The 18,532-nt window shown below is 44.3% G+C and overlaps 1 protein-coding gene across 2 annotated transcripts in view; it reads left to right on the top strand.

Moving 5' to 3' along the window:
• The window catches only part of LOC137431766 (inactive dipeptidyl peptidase 10), a 707,001-nt gene that overhangs the window by 667,989 nt on the left and 20,480 nt on the right, over window positions 1-18,532 (top strand). For both annotated transcript variants that reach the window (XR_010985336.2, XM_068123461.2), the window contains exon 21: window positions 5,268-5,322. Coding sequence is in view for 1 of the 2 variants with exons in the window: in XM_068123461.2 (XP_067979562.2) it covers window positions 5,268-5,322 (55 nt within the window). In the remaining variant the exon portion in view is untranslated. The remainder of the gene's footprint in view (window positions 1-5,267; window positions 5,323-18,532) is intronic.

Raw genomic sequence — 18,532 nt, 5'->3', positions numbered from 1 at the left:
TGAGGTGTTTTTTAATTTGGTGGTGGTGAGGTATTTTGAATTACTTGGTGGTGAGGTGTTTTTAATTACATGGTGGTGAGGTGTTTTTAATTACGTGGGGGTGAGGTGTTTTGAAATACGTGGTGGTGAGGTGTTTTAAATTACTTGGTGGTGAGGTGTTTTGAATTACGTGGTGGTGGTGTAATAATCCCAAACTTCCAGTCTGCACCTTCCCCTCCCGTATGTATGTGCTGAGAGGTTCTTTTTTTTAATTTCATATATTTTTTTAATCCTCAATCTAAATTGCTTATAAAAATGTAATATCACAAACACAACAAATACATTTGTGAAAAATTATTGTTTGTACATATGATTGGTGTAAATCATGACAATACAGCAACCCAGGTAAAGTCATTATCCTCAGCTAAAACAAGCCCATACCTCTGCAACGGCACGTGGTGAAGCGAGCGCAGTGAGCCAAGCCAAGCTAGTGTGTGTGTATATATATATATATATATATACACACAGACTTGGCATTTAATATGGAATTTTTTTTTTTCTTGACTTGGGTTTACTTTCTGAACTCGGTATATCAATCTGGTGAGTTTCTTTTACGCGTCGGTGAATTATTTGTTAAAAGAACCATGTCACTGATTGTCTGTCGCAGCAAGAAGTCAATAACAGGATTATATCACAGGTGGCGTGACAAAATGTACGGACAGGTACATTTGACGATTCGCTTCACAATCGGGTATATAAGGGTTGTTGCGTACTGTATTAGTGGAAAACAACTGCTGCACGTCTACAAAAGTTATTGCCGCTTCCCCTGGAGATGGTCCGTCAACTCGACAATGCTGTTTGTCATTTAGTGGTGGCTTTACGAAATTCCGGCATGAAATAGTGTGCTATTGCTTGGCAGTATGGCATCACTCAAGGTCAGGTGTCAAATATCCTGAAACGAAATGCTCAGAGGGGTGTCCCTACTCCAATACCGAGGCCAGGACGTCCCCGCAGAACCACAAGGAGGGATGATCGCCAGCTGCACCGGTTAGTCCGCAATGGCCGTACCAAGTCAGCTAATCGGCTTAGGGCTGAGTGGCAGCAACTGACAAATGTGCCTGTATCCAGAAGGCTAGTCAACCAACGACTGGTTCAAGCAGGCTATCGTGTCAGGCGTCCCCTGAGAAAGCCAAGTCTGACCAGACAACACCGCCAGCGCCAATTGCACTGGGCCAGAGAGCACCGTCAATGGCAGCCAGGACACTGGAATCACGTGATCTTCAGTGACGAGTCTAGATTTCTGGTCGATCGTCAAGATGGCCGCGTCTGAGTGCACAGACAAGTGCATGAAGCCTATAACAAAGATTGTATAGTGCCAAGAGTCCAAGCTTGAGGTGGTGGGGTGACCGTTTGGGCTGATTTTCATGCAGGGGGCAAAACTGACCTGGTTGTTCTGAATGGAAACCTGAACCAGTTCAAGCACAGGGCCATTCTGGAAGAAACATTGCTTCCATTTGTTCGTGCAGCCTTTCGAGGAAACTTTGTCTTCCAAGATGACAATGCACGGCCTCATCGTGCTCGCATGATCCAACACTTTCTTGCTGACCATGGTGTAGAGCATATGGAGTGGCCTGCCATGTCCCCGGATATGAATCCGATCGAGAACTTGTGGGCAGAATTAACGCGTCAAATCGACAACTTGGACCAGCAGCCTGCCTCTGTGCGTGAATTGCAGCAGGCTATTGTAACTGCATGGCAAGCGATTCCTGGCCAAACCGTGGCAAATCTCGTGAACAGCATGCCTCAATGTGTACGTGCTCTCCTGAATACTCGTGGGGGTTCCACGAAGTACTGAACTGTAATTTTACTGTCTGTAATCCCAGTCGTAATTTAACTTTTGTTTTTGTCAAATTTTTTTTTGCCTAATGTGCAAAATAAAGAGCTACTTCTGGGAAACGCACAGAAGTTTTACACAGTACTGTCCGTGAATTGAGTTTGATATCAGTTGATATCGCTTTCAAGGATCAATTTATTTGCTTCGAAATGTCAAATGTGGTTTTTGTTTCTTTTAAAGGTCACATTAACAAAATCTAGAATAATTTCAACATAATTCCAATGAACTTTTGGTTCTAAGTCATCTTGAAAAGTAAGTTCACCCCCACAAAAAAAATATTCCATATTAAATGCCAAGTCTGTATATATATATATATATATATATATATATATATATATATATATATATATATATATATATATATATATATACACTGTATATATATATATATATAGTATATATACATACAGACAAGTGTACATTCTGCAAGACAGAAACGGAAAGTACTAGTCACCTGCTCTCGGGATGCAAAAAAACTATTATCAGAACAACTTTACACACAACAGCACAACAAAGTAAGCAAAGTGATTCATTGGCATATCTGCAAAAATGTAAACTTCCCAGTACCAGAAATCTCAGGGAAACACGAACCAAGGGCAATCATTGAAAATGAGGACGTCATGATCATGTACAACCTGATGATCCCATCGAGCGTGAACATAGAAAACAAAGCATTGCGTCCGGACATTGTACTCAGGAACAAAACGGAAAAGACAGCATTGATGATTGAAATATCGGTACCCAGCGATTTTGGCCTAAACAACGCAGATATCAATAAAATGACCAAATACCAGGACCTCAAAAATGATGTCAAGAGATATCAGAAGCTGAAGATCATCGAAATTGTACCAGTGATAATTGGAGCAACAGGAATGATGAAGAAGAACCTCACTGAGTTTTTGAAAAACATCTCCAGGAATATTACCACAAATGAACTACAACTGGAGGCAATCCGGGGTTCAGTGACGATCCTTCAAAGAGATCTTGGAACAAAACTCTGAAAAAGTTGAACAGCTTGGTCCATGAACCGTGATCCCTTACCGAAGAGAAGGTGGATACTTTGTGTCCTGGGAGGACTCCGTTCCACCTCATAAATCCTGCAAATGGGGATAACAACCAACGACACAAACACACACATGCACACACAATTTACCATGCTCTGGGCAAGGGTTACAATCATGGAAGAGTCACCACGTACTCGACATGCATGAGTAAGGTTCAGGAATTTGTAATTTGTTCCAGGGTACCGGCAATAACTCACCCCCTGTTCACGAAAGACACGTGGGAACGAACACCAGCTAATGCTGGCAGATAGGACACCTATGTTGACCAATATATGTCAGAAAATAGAACGGCACTCAGTAGAGAGCATACCTCCGCCTGGTGAACAGTTTACGTTTTGTATCCTAGAGGAGACCAGAATATCACAATACAGAATCACATTTAATCAAAATCAATCACAAAAATCACCATAGGTCCAGTCTTTCATACCCTGATGTACCCCTCGTTTTTGGCCATATCACTCGATGGTGAAGAATCACTTAAAAATTATACTAGCCGGATCCGGATCTTCACCAAAATTGAATCGATTCTTCCTCTTCACACACACAATCTGTGCACCAAGTTTCGTCCAAATCCATACATACCTTTTTGAGATAACCTACTATGTATCGTTTTTGGCCCTATCTCCCAATGGTGAAGAATCACTTTAAAAATTCAATAATTCTCAGATCCGAATCCATATTCAGATCTTCACCAAAATCGAATCGAATCGTCCTTGTCAGACACCCAACCTGTCCACCAAGTTTCGTCCAAATCCATCAATAACGTTTTGAGATAACCTACTATGTATCGTTTTTGTCCCGATCTCTCAATGGTGAAGAATCACTTAAAAATTCAATAATTCTCATATCCGAATCCATATTCAGATCTTCACCAAAATCGAATCGAATCGTCCCTGTCAGACACCCAACCTGTCCATCAAGTTTCGTCCAAATCCATCAATAACGTTTTGAGATATCCTGCTATGTATCGTTTTTGTCACGATCTCCCAATGGTGAAGAATCACTTAAAAATTCAATAATTCTCATATCCGAATCCATATTCAGATCTTCACCAAAATCGAATCGAATCGTCCTTGTCAGACACCCAACCTGTCCACCAAGTTTCGTCCAAATCCATCAATAACATTTTGAGATATCCTGCTATGTATCGTTTTTGTCCCGATCTCCCAATGGTGAAGAATCACTTAAAAATTCAATAATTCTCATATCCGAATCCATATTCAGATCTTCACCAAAATCGAATCGAATCGTCCTTGTCAGACACCCAACCTGTCCACCAAGTTTCGTCCAAATCCATCAATAACGTTTTGAGATAACCTACTATGTATCGTTTTTGTCCCGATCTCTCAATGGTGAAGAATCACTTAAAAATTCAATAATTCTCATATCCGAATCCATATTCAGATCTTCACCAAAATCGAATCGAATCGTCCCTGTCAGACACCCAACCTGTCCACCAAGTTTCGTCCAAATCCATCAATAACTTTTTGAGATATCCTGCTATGTATCGTTTTTGTCCCGATCTCCCAATGGTGAAGAATCACTTAAAAATTCAATAATTCTCATATCCGAATCCATATTCAGATCTTCACCAAAATCGAATCGAATCGTCCTTGTCAGACACCCAACCTGTCCACCAAGTTTCGTCCAAATCCATCAATAACTTTTTGAGATAACCTGCTATGTATCGTTTTTGTCCCGATCTCCCAATGGTGAAGAATCACTTTTTAAATTCTAGTAGCCGAATCCGGATCTTCACCAAAATCTAATCATTTCGTCCTTGTGACATACGCTACATCTCTGCCAAAATTCGTACGAATCCATCCACAAGATTTTGAGATATCTTGTTCACAGACAAACAAACGGACAGACAGACAGGGGTGGAAACATAACCTCCATCCACCTTTGGTGGCAGAGGTAATTACCTGCAGGGAAGATAAACAAGATGGTTTCATTGTTAAGTTTACATTCGGTTCTGATGAGTTTTTTTTTCTGTCTGGCAAGTCGAGTTCAAATTTGTTGCCTATGTACCTGACCCTGTCCACCTTTGTCCACCTGTTTCCCTCCACCTTTGTTTGTCTGGTTTTCCTCTACCTCTGCGTGCTTGTTTCCTTCTGCCTTTTCACTACAATAAAGGCTTTTATTCACATTAGCAGTGAAATTGTATGACCTTTTCCAAAATGAATAGTTGTTTCCGCATTGTAGAAGCACTCATGCTTGTTTTCAACGAGATAAAAGTCTAAAGAGTATTCAATGCCATTTGAATAAAATGAATGCTATGGCTGGATTAGCAAGTTAGTTAATTATTTCCTCTATTCCTGTTCTCTCAGAATGCTTCTAGAACTCCCCTACATCGACAAGACGAGAGTTGGCATCTATGGCAGGGTAGGTCCTTTGCTTTCCTCAGGTATGTGCAGTTGTATTCTTAAATCAAGCATGATATTTCTGTGAAATTCAGAATGCGAACAAATGAAGTAGGACTTCAACTTAAAACTTAACTTAACTTAAGTAGTAAAGGTTATGTCTCTCTTAATAATCTCTCAACTCTACTCGTATTACTGTAGCAGTGTAGCATGGACAATATTTGAATGGCACTCGGTAGGGAGCACACCTCCACCAGGCTGAAAAGTTTACGTTTTGTATCCCACTGATAGGTCGGATCTGGATTCGGACCTGAACCAAAATCGAATCGGCTTGTGCTTGTCACTTAACAAACTCAACCACATAGTTTTAGACCGGCAGCCCAGAGACATTTGGTTAGACGAACTAGGTACCAATATCTGACAATGGGAGTGTGTAGGGGGTCACCTGAAATGAATGGAAATCGGAGTCTGCCGGGTACCACCCGCTGCGTGTAGACCTGGGGGAACCCCCAAGGGGCCAAAAAATTGGTGCTACATAGATGAGTGAGGTACCACTTAAATCCACCACCATGGTGTGCTCACTGCCACGCCTATATCAACAACACAACATTTGGGGAGTCTGGTAGGACCAAGGCAATGGATTATTATTCTGGCATGGGTCATTTTGTATTCCCCAAGGTGTGATAGATCATTTAAACTTGGTTTCAGCTGGTACCTACAATATCTAGGCTAGCCTAGTTGGACCGCAGGGTCTAGGGGGTCCATTTTTGCGGTGTCTGGTACCGGTAGTGCAGCGGACTATTTGTCTGGCGTAACCCATTTTGTACTCTACGAACTCAACTTGTTCATTTGGCATTATTTTTGAGTGGTACCTCGCTCGTCAAAACTAGCCCAATTTCTTAGGCGCTTTGTGGGGGGTCTGGCGGGCCGTTGCAGTGGGAAAATGTCTGCCGTTTGTGATTTTGATATAGGCGTGGCAGTGCCCACACCATGGTGGTGGATTTAAGTGGTACCTCACTCATCTATGTAGCACCCATTTTTTGGCCCCTTGGGGGGTCCCCCAGGTCTACACGCAGCGGGTGGTACCCGGCAGATTCCCATTTCCGTTCATTTCAGGTAACCCCCTACACACTCCCATAGTCAGATATTGGTACCTAGTTCGTCTAACCAGATGTCTCTGGGCTGCCAGTCTATTTTGGCACAAGTCGTCCACAAGTTTTTGAGATATCGTGCTATATATCATTTTGGTCACATTTTGTCAATGGTGAAGAATCACTTATAAAATAAAAAAAATTATTGATTCAGATCCGTATTCGGATCTTCACCAAAATCGATTTGTCCTTGTCACACAAACAACCTGTCCACCAAGTTTTGTCTGAACCAAATCATAATTTTTTGAGATATCCCGTTCACAGACTTGGTTTCAGCCAAGACAGACGGGTGAAAACATAACATCCGTCCCCCTTTGGTGGCTGAGATCATTATTACCACCTTCTTGTGGGGTTGATCATGGGGGAAGTTTTGACCCCAATCATTCACGACCCAAGAACCTGTCCTTTGACTGGAGCTGATATTCACAGGAATTTGTAATTTGTTTTGGGTGCTGGTGATGACTTGCCACCTCTTTTCAAAAATTTTTGATGTCCACCAACTAAAATTAGCAGACGATGGGTACAGGGAGTAAAGGCAAAAGGGTACAAAGTGAACCTTATGATGTAACGCCCTGTCTGCAAAGTACTGACCCGACTGTTTAAAATTGGGTCGGGCATCTAACCCAGACATGATAGGAAAAGGTCGATGGAGGGAAAGGAAGACAGCACTGAGATGGACCGAGCACAAAGGGCCATCGGATTCATTCTGCTTTTCCTCTACCGTGGAGAAAACGGAAACAATTATCGTTGCAAAATGGATTGTAAAATAAAAAGGACAAATATTGTAGATAAATTGCAGCTTAAGATAAGACAGCACTCACAGAACCAATTTACAATAAATAAAATCCAATAAAACAAAGACAAATAAACGAAAATATGAAAAGACAAAAAAGCAAAGAAAAAACAAGTTCCAAAAAATACCAAGAACAATTCCAAAATTAGTAACTTCCAAAAGAAGTTCCAAAAGTAAATAAATAAGCCTCCACAACAAAGTAAGTTCCAAAAAATATTTAAGTTCCAAAACTTAAATAAGAAATCCAAAAAAGGTAAGTTCCAAAAACAAAAATTCAAAACAAAAAACCAACAAAACAAAACACAAAGGTGAACAAAAACAAAAGTTGGAAGTAAGTTGCAAAAGCAAAGACAATTCTTTTCATCTCCACAATATTTACCATTGCCACCGAAAGTGAATGGGGGTTACATTATCAGCCCTGTCTGTTTGTTTGTCTGCGTGTGAGCAGGATATCTAAAAGGTTATGGACGGATTCGGACGAAACTTGGTGAACAGGTTAAGTGTTGGACAAGAACGAATTGATGAGATTTTGGTGAAAATCCAGATATGATAATCTTTTAATTTTTAAGTCATTCTTCACCATTGAGAGATTTCCATATTGCAAAAAGTTATGGACGAGTTATGACAAAACTTGGTGAATGAGTTTGTTAAGTGACAAGAACAAGCAGATTAGATTTTGGTTTTAGTCCGAATCCAGATCCGGCCTATCAGTGGGATACAAACCGGAAGCTGTTCGGCCTGGCGGAGATATGCGCACTACCCTGTGCCGTTCTAATAGTATGTGCTACCATGAGCCATCAATAATTATGCTCTACTGATGAGCTCTAATATGGATGAAACATTTTTGAAGCTATTGTACACCGCTCCTTTCCTATGCCATCTCCAGGCGCTGCATAACGTCATTTCCGGGCACTGAAGGGGGCTCGGCAATGACGCACGCTGAAAGGGAGTACTCAGTTTTCACTCTGGTTGTTTGTTTTCTTTCATGCTTTCTTGCTTTCTTGTTACTTGCCGGAAAAGATTCCGGCAAGTATTTTGATTGGTTGGTTTGTCTGTCTGTCTGGCTGTCTGTTTGTCTGTCTGTTTGTCTGTCTGTGCGCAGCACTATGTCTACACCATTGCACGTAGAATCGCCAAACTTTACACACATATTTGTCTTGCCCTGGAAGAGACTGTGCCCAATTTTTAACTCTCTCGGCCCAAGGCCTCCATTATGACGTCATAACTCGATAATTCGACAAGTACAAAACTTCATCCAATCAAGATGCAATTTCTTGAGCGACATGAAGGCATAAACTGGTAGAGAAAAAAATATAATGATGACATCATCGGTCATGTGGTTCGGCCGCCATCTTGGAAAAACCGAAAAACTTTGCACCTCTATATCTCCGAAAGTGCTGAATAGAAAAAAATTGAGACATGGCTCATTGTAAAGAGCTCTCCATCGGAATAAAATATGTTAATGATGATGTCATTGGTGCCTCCATTATGACGTCATAATAATTCGACAAGTAAAAAACTTCATCCGATCAAGATGCAATTTCTTGAGCGTCATGTCGGCATAAACTGTTAGAGAAAAAAAAAATGATGTCGTCATCGGTCACCTGGTTCGGCCGCCATCTTGGAAAAACGGAAAAAAATTGCACCTCTATATCTCCGAAAGTGCTGAATAGAAAAAATTGAGACATGGCTCATTGTAAAGAACTCTCCATGGGGAATAAAATATGTTAATGATGATGTCATAGGTGCCCCCATTATGACGTCATAATTCGACAAGTACAAAACTTCATCCAATCAAGATGAAATTTCTTGAGCATAATCTAGGAATAAGTTAGTTGAGAAAACAAATAATGATGACATCATCGGTCACGTGGTTCGGCCGCCATATTTGTCAAAAATGGCCGATAAAAAAGTACATTCCGGCAAGTCCTCGGTCTCTGACCGATTTTTCATTTTCTTGTTTGTTTGTCCGGGTGATATCTCAGCCATCCTTTGAGCTAGGAAGCTGAAATTTCGGCAAAATAGTAAGCAAATACAAGTGTCAAAAATGGTATTTTTTGTTTTTTGATTAATTAATTAATTGATGAGTTATTTAATTATTAGCGATTAATTAAGAACTTATACATTTCCTTTCTCTTCTGGCCATTATCGCAGGCACCTTTTGAGTTGGGAAGCTGATATTTGGACATGACAATGACCAAGTGATTTGGCTCTAAATGATATTTTTGATTTATTGATTAATCAATTAATTGATTAGTTATTTAATTATTAGCGATTAATTAAGCACTTATACATTTCCTTTCTTTTCTGGCCATTATCTCAGGCACCTTTTGAGTTGGGAAGCTGATATTTGGACATGCCAATGACCATGTGATTTGGCTGTGAAGGCTATTTTTGATTTATTGATTAATCAATTAATCGATTAATTATTTAATTATTCGATTAATGACTAAAATTTTTTGTTGTTGTTGCAGATTCGGATGAAATGGTGGTGGTTTATGAGTTCTATTAGGCAATTATTGTTAATTATTTAATTTTTATGATTATTATTTATTTATTTTCATTATTAAACATTTATTTATTTTCTTTCTTATCTGGCCAATATCTCAGGCACCTTTTGAGCTCGGAAAATGATATTTGGACCTGACAATGAACAAGTGATTTGTCTGTAAAGGGTATTTTTGATTTATTGATTAATCAATTAATTATTAAAAATTTTATTAATGACTTATTGAATTAAATTTCTAAAAGATACATCTTCAGATGAAGCACTAGTGGTTTAGTTATGCTATTAGCCAATTGATTAAGAAAATATTTAATGAAAACCTTTTATTGATTTTAATTATGCAATTAATCAATTAGTTATTGTACACCTCTCCCTCCCAATGCAGTCTCTATGAGCTGTAGGATATTTAATTATTTGGTTTGGGGGCGGTGTACTTTGAATGTATCTGTACTTGTTTTTTCTTCTTCCTGGGGTTATGGATCAAGTCTCATCTGTAAGTTATGGAATGTCTCATCCCTAGGTTTATAGGTTTATAGGTGGAATCTCATCCTTAGGTTAAGGATTGAGTCTCATCTTGAGGCTATGGGTTGGTTTTTCGTCCGTAAGTTACGGATCGATTCTCGTCCCTCGGTTATGGCTAGATTCTCGTCCCTCGGTTTTGGCTAAATTCTTATCCCTCGGTTATGGCTAGAGTCTCGTCCCTCAGCTATGGCTAGAGTCTCGTCCCTCAGCTATGGCGAGAGTCTCGTCTCTCGGTTATGGCGAGATTAATCATCACTCAGTTATGGCGAGAGTCTCCTCCCTCGGTTATGGCTAGATTCTCGTCCCTCGGTTATGGCTAGAGTCTCGTCTCTCGGTTATGGCTGGATTATCGTCACTTGGTTATGGCTAGAGTCTCATCTCTCGGTTATGGCTAGATTATCGTCCCTCGGTTATGGCTAGATTCTCGTCCCTCGGTTATGGCTAGATTCTCGTCCCTCGGTTATAGCTAGATTCTTGTCCCTCGGTTATGGATCGAGTCTCGTCCCTCGGTTATGGCTCGATTCTCATCCCTCAGTTATGGATCGAGTCTTGTCCCTTGGCTATGGCTAGATTATCGTCACTCAGTTACGGATCGAGTCTCGTCCCTCAGTTACGGATCAATTCTCGTCCGTCGGTTATGGCTATATTCTCATCCCTCGGTTATGGCTAGATTCTCGTCCCTTGGTGATGGCTAGAGTCTCGTCCCTCGGTTATGGCTATTGTCCCTCGGTTATGGCTATAGTCTCCTCCCTCGGTTATGGCTCGATTCTCATCCCTCGGTTATGGCTAGAGTCTCGTCCCTCGGTTATGGCTAGAGTCTCGTCCCTCGGTTATGGCTAGAGTCTCGTCTCTCGGTTATGGCTAGATTCTCGTCCCTCTGTTATGGCTAGATTCTTTTCTCTCAGTTACGGCTAGATTCTCATACCTCGGTTATGGCTATATTCTCGTCCCTCAGTTATGGCTACAGTCTTGTCCCTTGGTTATGGATCGGGTCTCGTCCCTCGGTTATGGATAGATTCCCGTCCCTCAGTTACAAATCGAGTCTCGTCCCTCGGTTATGGCTAGATTCTTGTCCCTCGGTTATGACTCGAGTCTTGTTCCTCGGTTATGGCTAGATTCTCTTCCCTCAGTTATGGATCGAGTCTCGTCCCTCGGTTATGGCTAGATTCTCATCCCTCGGTTATGGCTAGAGTCTCGTTCCTCAGTTATGGGTACATTATCGTCCCTCGGTTATGGCCAGATTATCGTCCCTTGGTTATGGCTGTCGTCTCATCCCTCGGTTATGGCTCGAATCTCGTCCCTCGGTTATGGATCGAGTCTCGTCCCTCGGTTATAGCTATAGTCTCGTCTCTTGGTTATGGCTCGAGTCTCATCTCTTGGTTATGGCTACAGTCTCATCCCTCAGATATGGCTCGAGTCTCATCCCTCGGTTATGGCTAGAGTCTCTTCCCTCGGTTATGGCTAGATTCTCGTTCCTCAGTTATGGATCGGGTCTCATTCCTCAGATATGGCTCAAGTCTCATCCCTTGGTTATGGCTAGAGTCTCGTCCCTCCGTTATGGCTCGATTCTCGTCCTTCGGTTATGGCTAGAGTCTCGTCCCTCGGTTATGGCTAGAGTCTCGTCCCTCCATTATGGCTCGATTCTCGTCCTTCGGTTATGGCTAGAGTCTCATCCCTCGGTTATGGCTAGATTCTCGTCCTTCGCTTATGGCTAGATTCTCGTCCCTTGGTTATGGCTAGATTCTCATCCCTCGGATATGGCTAGATTCTCGTCTCTCGCTTATGGATCAAGTCTCGTCCCTCGGTTATCGCTAGATTCTCGTCCCTCGGGTATGGCTAGAGTCTCGTCCCTCGGTTATGGCTAGATTCTCGTTCCTCAGTTATGGATCGGGTCTCATTCCTCAGTTATGGCTAAATTCTCGTCCCTCGGTTCTGGATTGGGTCTGGTCCCTCAGTTATGGCTTGATTCACGTCCCTCGGTTATGGCTAGATTCTCGTCGCTTGGTTATGGATCGGGTCTCGTCCCTCGGTTATGGCTAGATTCACATCCCTCGGTTATGGATCGAGTCTCGTCCCTCTGTTATGGCTAGATTCTCATCCCTCGGTTATGGCTAGAGTCTCGTTCCTCAGTTATGGGTACATTATCGTCCCTCGGTTATGGCCAGATTATCGTCCCTTGGTTATGGCTGTCGTCTCATCCCTCGGTTATGGCTCGAATCTCGTCCCTCGGTTATGGATCGAGTCTCGTCCCTCGGTTATAGCTATAGTCTCGTCTCTTGGTTATGGCTCGAGTCTCATCTCTTGGTTATGGCTACAGTCTCATCCCTCAGATATGGCTCGAGTCTCATCCCTCGGTTATGGCTAGAGTCTCTTCCCTCGGTTATGGCTAGATTCTCGTTCCTCAGTTATGGATCGGGTCTCATTCCTCAGATATGGCTCAAGTCTCATCCCTTGGTTATGGCTAGAGTCTCGTCCCTCCGTTATGGCTCGATTCTCGTCCTTCGGTTATGGCTAGAGTCTCGTCCCTCGGTTATGGCTAGAGTCTCGTCCCTCCATTATGGCTCGATTCTCGTCCTTCGGTTATGGCTAGAGTCTCGTCCCTCGGTTATGGCTAGATTCTCGTCCTTCGCTTATGGCTAGATTCTCGTCCCTTGGTTATGGCTAGATTCTCATCCCTCGGACATGGCTAGATTCTCGTCTCTCGCTTATGGATCAAGTCTCGTCCCTCGGTTATCGCTAGATTCTCGTCCCTCGGGTATGGCTAGAGTCTCGTCCCTCGGTTATGGCTAGATTCTCGTTCCTCAGTTATGGATCGGGTCTCATTCCTCAGTTATGGCTAAATTCTCGTCCCTCGGTTCTGGATTGGGTCTGGTCCCTCAGTTATGGCTTGATTCACGTCCCTCGGTTATGGCTAGATTCTCGTCGCTTGGTTATGCATCGGGTCTCGTCCCTCGGTTATGGCTAGATTCACATCCCTCGGTTATGGATCGAGTCTCGTCCCTCTGTTATGGCTAGAGTCTCGTCCCTCAGTTATGGCTAGATTCTCATCGCTCAGTTATGGGTCGAGTCTCGTTCCTCGGTTATGGCTTGATTATCGTCCCTCGGTTATGGATCGGGTCTCGTCCCTTGTTTATGGCTCAATTCTCGTCCCTCGGTTATGGCTCGATTCTCGACCCTTGGTTATTGATCGAGTCTCGTCCCTCGGTTGTGGCAAGATTCTTGACCCTCGGTTATGGCTAGATTCTCGACCCTCGGTTATGGATCGAGTCTCGTCCCTCGGTTATGGCTAGATTCTCGTCCCTCGGGTATGGCTAGAGTCTCGTCCCTCGGTTATGGCTAGATTATTGTCCCTCAGTTATGGCTAGAGTCTCGTCCCTCGATTATGGCTAGATTCTCGTCCCTCGGTTATGGCTAGAGTCTCGTCCCTCGGTTATGGCTAGATTATCGTCCCTCAGTTCTGGATCGGGTCTTGTCCCTCTGTAATGGCTAGATTCTCGTCCCTCAGTTATGGGTAGATTCTCATCCCTCAGTTATGGGTATATTCCCGTCCCTCGGTTATGGCTAGATTCTCGTCCCTTGGTTAGGGATCGGGTCTCGTCCCTCGGTTATGGCTAGATTCATGTCCCTCGGTTATGGATTGAGTCTCGTCCCTCTGTTATGGCACGATTCTCATCCCTCGGTTATGGCTAGAGTCTCGTCCCTCGGTTATGGCTACAATCTCATCGCTCAGTTATGGATCGAGTCTCGTTCCTCAGTTATGGCTTGATTATCGTCCCTCGGTTATGGCTAGAGTCTCGTCCCTCGGTTATGGCTACATTCTCTACGCTCAGTTATGGATCGAGTCTCGTTCCTCGGTTATGGCTTGATTATCGTTCCTCGGTTATGGATCGGGTCTCGTCCCTTGTTTATGGCTCAATTCTCATCCCTCGGTTATGGCTCAAGTCTCGTGTCTCGGTTATGGCTCGATTCTCGTCCCTCAGTTGTGGCTAGAGTCTCATCCCTCAGTTATGGATCGGGTCTTGTCCCTTAGTTATGGCTAGATTCTCGTCCCTCGGTTATGGCTGGAGTCTCGTCCCTCGGTTATGGATCGGGTCTTGTCCCTCGGTTATGGGTAGATTCTCGTCCCTCGGTTATGGCTAGATTCTCGACCCTCGGTTATGGGTAGAGTCCCGTCCCTCGGTTATGGCTAGATTATCGTCCCTCAGTGATGGATCGAGTCTCGTTCCTCAGTTATGGATCTGGTCTTGTCCCTCTGTAATAACTAGATTCTCCTCCCTCGGTTATTGCTAGATTCTCGTCCCTCGGTTATGGCTAGATTATCGTCCCTCAGTGATGGATCGAGTCTCGTTCCTCAGTTATGGATCTGGTCTTGTCCCTCTGTAATAGCTAGATTCTCCTCCCTCGGTTATTGCTAGATTCTCGTCCCTCGGTTATTGCTAGATTCTCCTCCCTCGGTTATTGCTAGATTCTCGTCCCTCGGTTATGGCTAGATTCTCGTCCCTCGGTTATTGCTAGATTCTCCTCCCTCGGTTATTGCTAGATTCTCGTCCCTCGGTTATGGCTAGATGATCGTCCCTCAGTGATGGATCGAGTCTCGTTCCTCAGTTATGGATCTGGTCTTGTCCCTCTGTAATAGCTAGATTCTCCTCCCTCGGTTATTGCTAGATTCTCATCCCTCGGTTATGGCTAGATTCTCGTCCCTCGGTTATGGCTAGATTCTCGTCCCTCGTTTATGGCTCGAGTCTCGTCCCTCGGTTATGGCGAGATTCTCGTCGCTCGGTTATGGCTAGAGTCTCGTCCCTCGGTTATGGCTAGAGTCTCGTCCCTCAGTTATGGCTTGAATCTCATCCCTCGGTTATGGCTAGAGACTCGTCTCTCGGTTATGGATAGATTATTGTCCCTCAGTTATGGCTAGAGTCTCTTCCCTCGGTTATGGCTAGATTCTCGTCCCTTGGATTATGGCTAGATTCTCATCCCGCGGTTATGGCTAGATTCTCGTCCCTCGGTTATGGATCGAGTCTCGTCCCTCGGTTATGGGTGGATTTTAGTCCCTCGGTTATGGCTGGAGTCTCGTCCCTCCGTTATGGATCGAGTCTCATCCCTTGGTTATGGCTAGATTCTCGTCCCTCGGTTATGGCTAGATTCTCATCCCGCGGTTATGGCTAGATTCTCGTCCCTCGGTTATGGATCGAGTCTCGTCCCTCAGTTAAGGATAGAGTCTTGTCCCTCAGTTATTGCTAGATTCTCTTCCCTCAGTTATGGATCGAGTCTCGTCCCTCGGTTATGGCTAGATTCTCGTCCCTCGGTTATGGGTGGATTCTCGTGCCTCGGTTATGGCTGGATTCTCGACCCTCGGTTATTGCTAGATTCTCGTCCCTCGCTTATGGATAGAGTCTCGTCCCTTTGTTATGGCTAGATTATCGTCCCTCGGTTATGGATTGCATCTCATCCCTCAGTTACAGATCGAGTCTTATTCTTCGGTTATGGCTATATTCTCATCCCTTGGTTATGGCTAGATTCTCATCCCTCGGTTATGGCTAGAGTCTCGTCCCTCGGTTATGGGTAGATTATTATCTTCCCTCGGTGATGGCTAGAATCTCGTCCCTCGGTTATGGATCGAGTCTCGTCCCTCGGTTACGGCTATAGTCTCGCCTCTTGGTTATGGCTCGATTCTCGTCCTTCGGTGATGGATAGAGTCTCGTCCCTCGGTTATGGCTAGATTCTCGTCCTTCGGTGATGGATAGAGTCTCGTCTCTCGTTTATGGCTAGATTCTCGTCCTTCGGTGATGGATAGAGTCTCGTCTCTCGGTTATGGCTAGATTCTCGTCATTCGGTGATGGATAGAGTCTCGTCCCTCGGTTATGGCTAGAGTCTTGTCCCTCGGTTATTGCTAGATTCTCTTCCCTCAGTTATGGATCGAGTCTCGTCCCTCGGTTATGGCTAGATTCTCGTCCCTCGGTTATGGGTGGATTCTCCTGCCTCGGTTATGGCTGGATTCTCGACCCTCGGTTATTGCTAGATTCTCGTCCCTCGCTTATCGATAGAGTCTCGTCCCTTTGTTATGGCTAGATTATCGTCCCTCGGTTATGGATTGCATCTCATCCCTCAGTTACAGAACGAGTCTTGTTCCTCGGTTATGGCTATATTCTCATCCCTTGGTTATGGCTAGATTCTCATCCCTCGGTTATGGCTAGAGTCTCGTCCCTCGGTTATGGGTAGATTATCTTCCCTCGGTGATGGCTAGATTCTCGTCCCTCGGTTATGGATCGAGTCTCGTCCCTCGGTTATGGCTAGAGTCTCGTCTCTCGGTTATGGCTAGATTCTCGTCCTTCGGTGATGGATAGAGTCTCGTCCCTCGGTTATGGCTAGATTCTCGTCCTTCGGTGATGGATAGAGTCTCGTCTCTCGGTTATGGCTAGATTCTCGTCCTTCGGTGATGGATAGAGTCTCGTCCCTCGGTTATGGCTAGAGTCTCGTCTCTCGGTTATGGCTAGATTCTCGTCCTTCGGTGATGGATAGAGTCTCGTCCCTTGGTTATGGCTAGATTCTCATCCCTCGGTTATGGCTGGATTCTCATCCCTTGGATATGGCTAGATTCTCGTCCCTCGGTTATGGATCAAATCTCCTCCCTCGTTTATCGCTTGATTCTCGTCCCTCGGGTATGGCTAGATTCTCGTCCCTCAGTTCTGGATTGGGTCTCGTCCCTCGGTTATGGCTTGATTCACGTCCCTCGGTTATGGCTAGATTATCGTCCCGTGGTTATGGATCGGGTCTCGTCCCTTGGTTATGGCTAGATTCACGTCCCTCGGTTATGGATCGAGTCTCGTCCCTCTGTTATGGCTAGATTCTCATCCGTCGGTTATGGCTAGAGTCTCGTCCCTCGGTTATGGCTACATTCTCATCGCTCAGTTATGGATCGAGTCTCATTCCTCAGTTATCGCTTGATTGTCGTCCCTCGGTTATGGATCGGGTCTCGTCCCTTGTTTATGGCTAAATTCTCGTCCCTCAGTTATGGCTCGCGTTTCGTCTCTCGGTTATGGCTCGATTCTCGTCCCTCGGTTATGGCTAGAGTCTCGTTCTCGGTTATGGCTAGATTATCGTCCCTCAGTTATGGATCGAGTCTCGTCCCTCAGTTATGGATCGGATCTTGTCCCTCTGTAATGGCTAGATTCTCGTCCCTCAGTTATGGGTAGATTCTCGTCCCTCAGTTATGGGTATATTCTCGTCCCTCGGTTATGGCTAGATTCTCGACCCTTGGTTATGGATCGGGTCTCGTCCCTCAGTTGTGGCTAGATTATTTTCCCTCGGTTATGGCTAGATTCTCGTCCCTCGGTTATGGATCGGGTCTTGCCCCTCTGTTATGGGTAGATTCTCCTCCCTCAGTTATGGATCGAGTCTCATCGCTCGGGTATGGCTACACTCTCGTCCCTCGGTTATGGCTAGAGTCTCATCCCTCGGTTATGGCTAGATTATCGTCCCTCAGTTATGGATCGGGTCTCGTCCCTCAGTTATGGATCGGGTCTTGTCCCTCTGTAATAGCTAGATTCTCTTCCCTCGGTTATGGGTAGATTCTCGTCCCTCGGTTATGGCTAGATTCTCGACCCTCGGTTATGGATCGAGTATCGTCCCTCAGTTATGGATCGGGTCTCGTCCCTCAGTTATGGATCGGGTCTTGTCCCTCTGTAATAGCTAGATTATTGTCCCTCAGTTATGGGTAGATTCTCGTCCCTCGGTTATGGCTAGATTCTCGACCCTCGGTTATGGATCGAGTATCGTCCCTCAGTTATGGAACGGGTCTTGTCCCTCTGTAATAGCTAGATTATCGTCCCTCAGTTATGGGTAGATTCTCGTCTCTCGGTTATGGCTAGATTATCGACCCTCGGTTATGGATCGAGTCTCATCCTTCGGTTATGGGTAGATTCTCGTCCCTCGGTTATGGCTGGAGTCTCGTCCCTCGGTTATGGATCGAGTCTCGTGCCTCGGTTATTTCTAGATTATCGTCTCTCGGTTTTGGATCAGGTCTCGTCCCTCGGTTATGGCTAGATTATTGACCCTCGGTTATGGATCGAGTCTCGTCCCTCGGTTATGGCTAGATTCTCAATCCTCGGTTATGGCTAGGTTCTCGAACCTCGGTTATGGATCGAGTCTCGTCCCTCGGTTATGTCCCTAGACAAAATAAATCTCAGAAATATACAGACAGTAAGTCAACATCTTCTTTACTTATTTGTTTACATTAACTTCTAATTAAAAATGATTGTTT

This window comes from Myxine glutinosa, chromosome 7 (genome assembly GCF_964187855.1).
Source record: "Myxine glutinosa chromosome 7, kmMyxGlut1.1, whole genome shotgun sequence".
Lineage (NCBI taxonomy): Eukaryota > Metazoa > Chordata > Myxini > Myxiniformes > Myxinidae > Myxine > Myxine glutinosa.
Note: the sequence above shows the minus strand (reverse complement) of the source record. Positions and strands in the feature narration are given on the sequence as shown.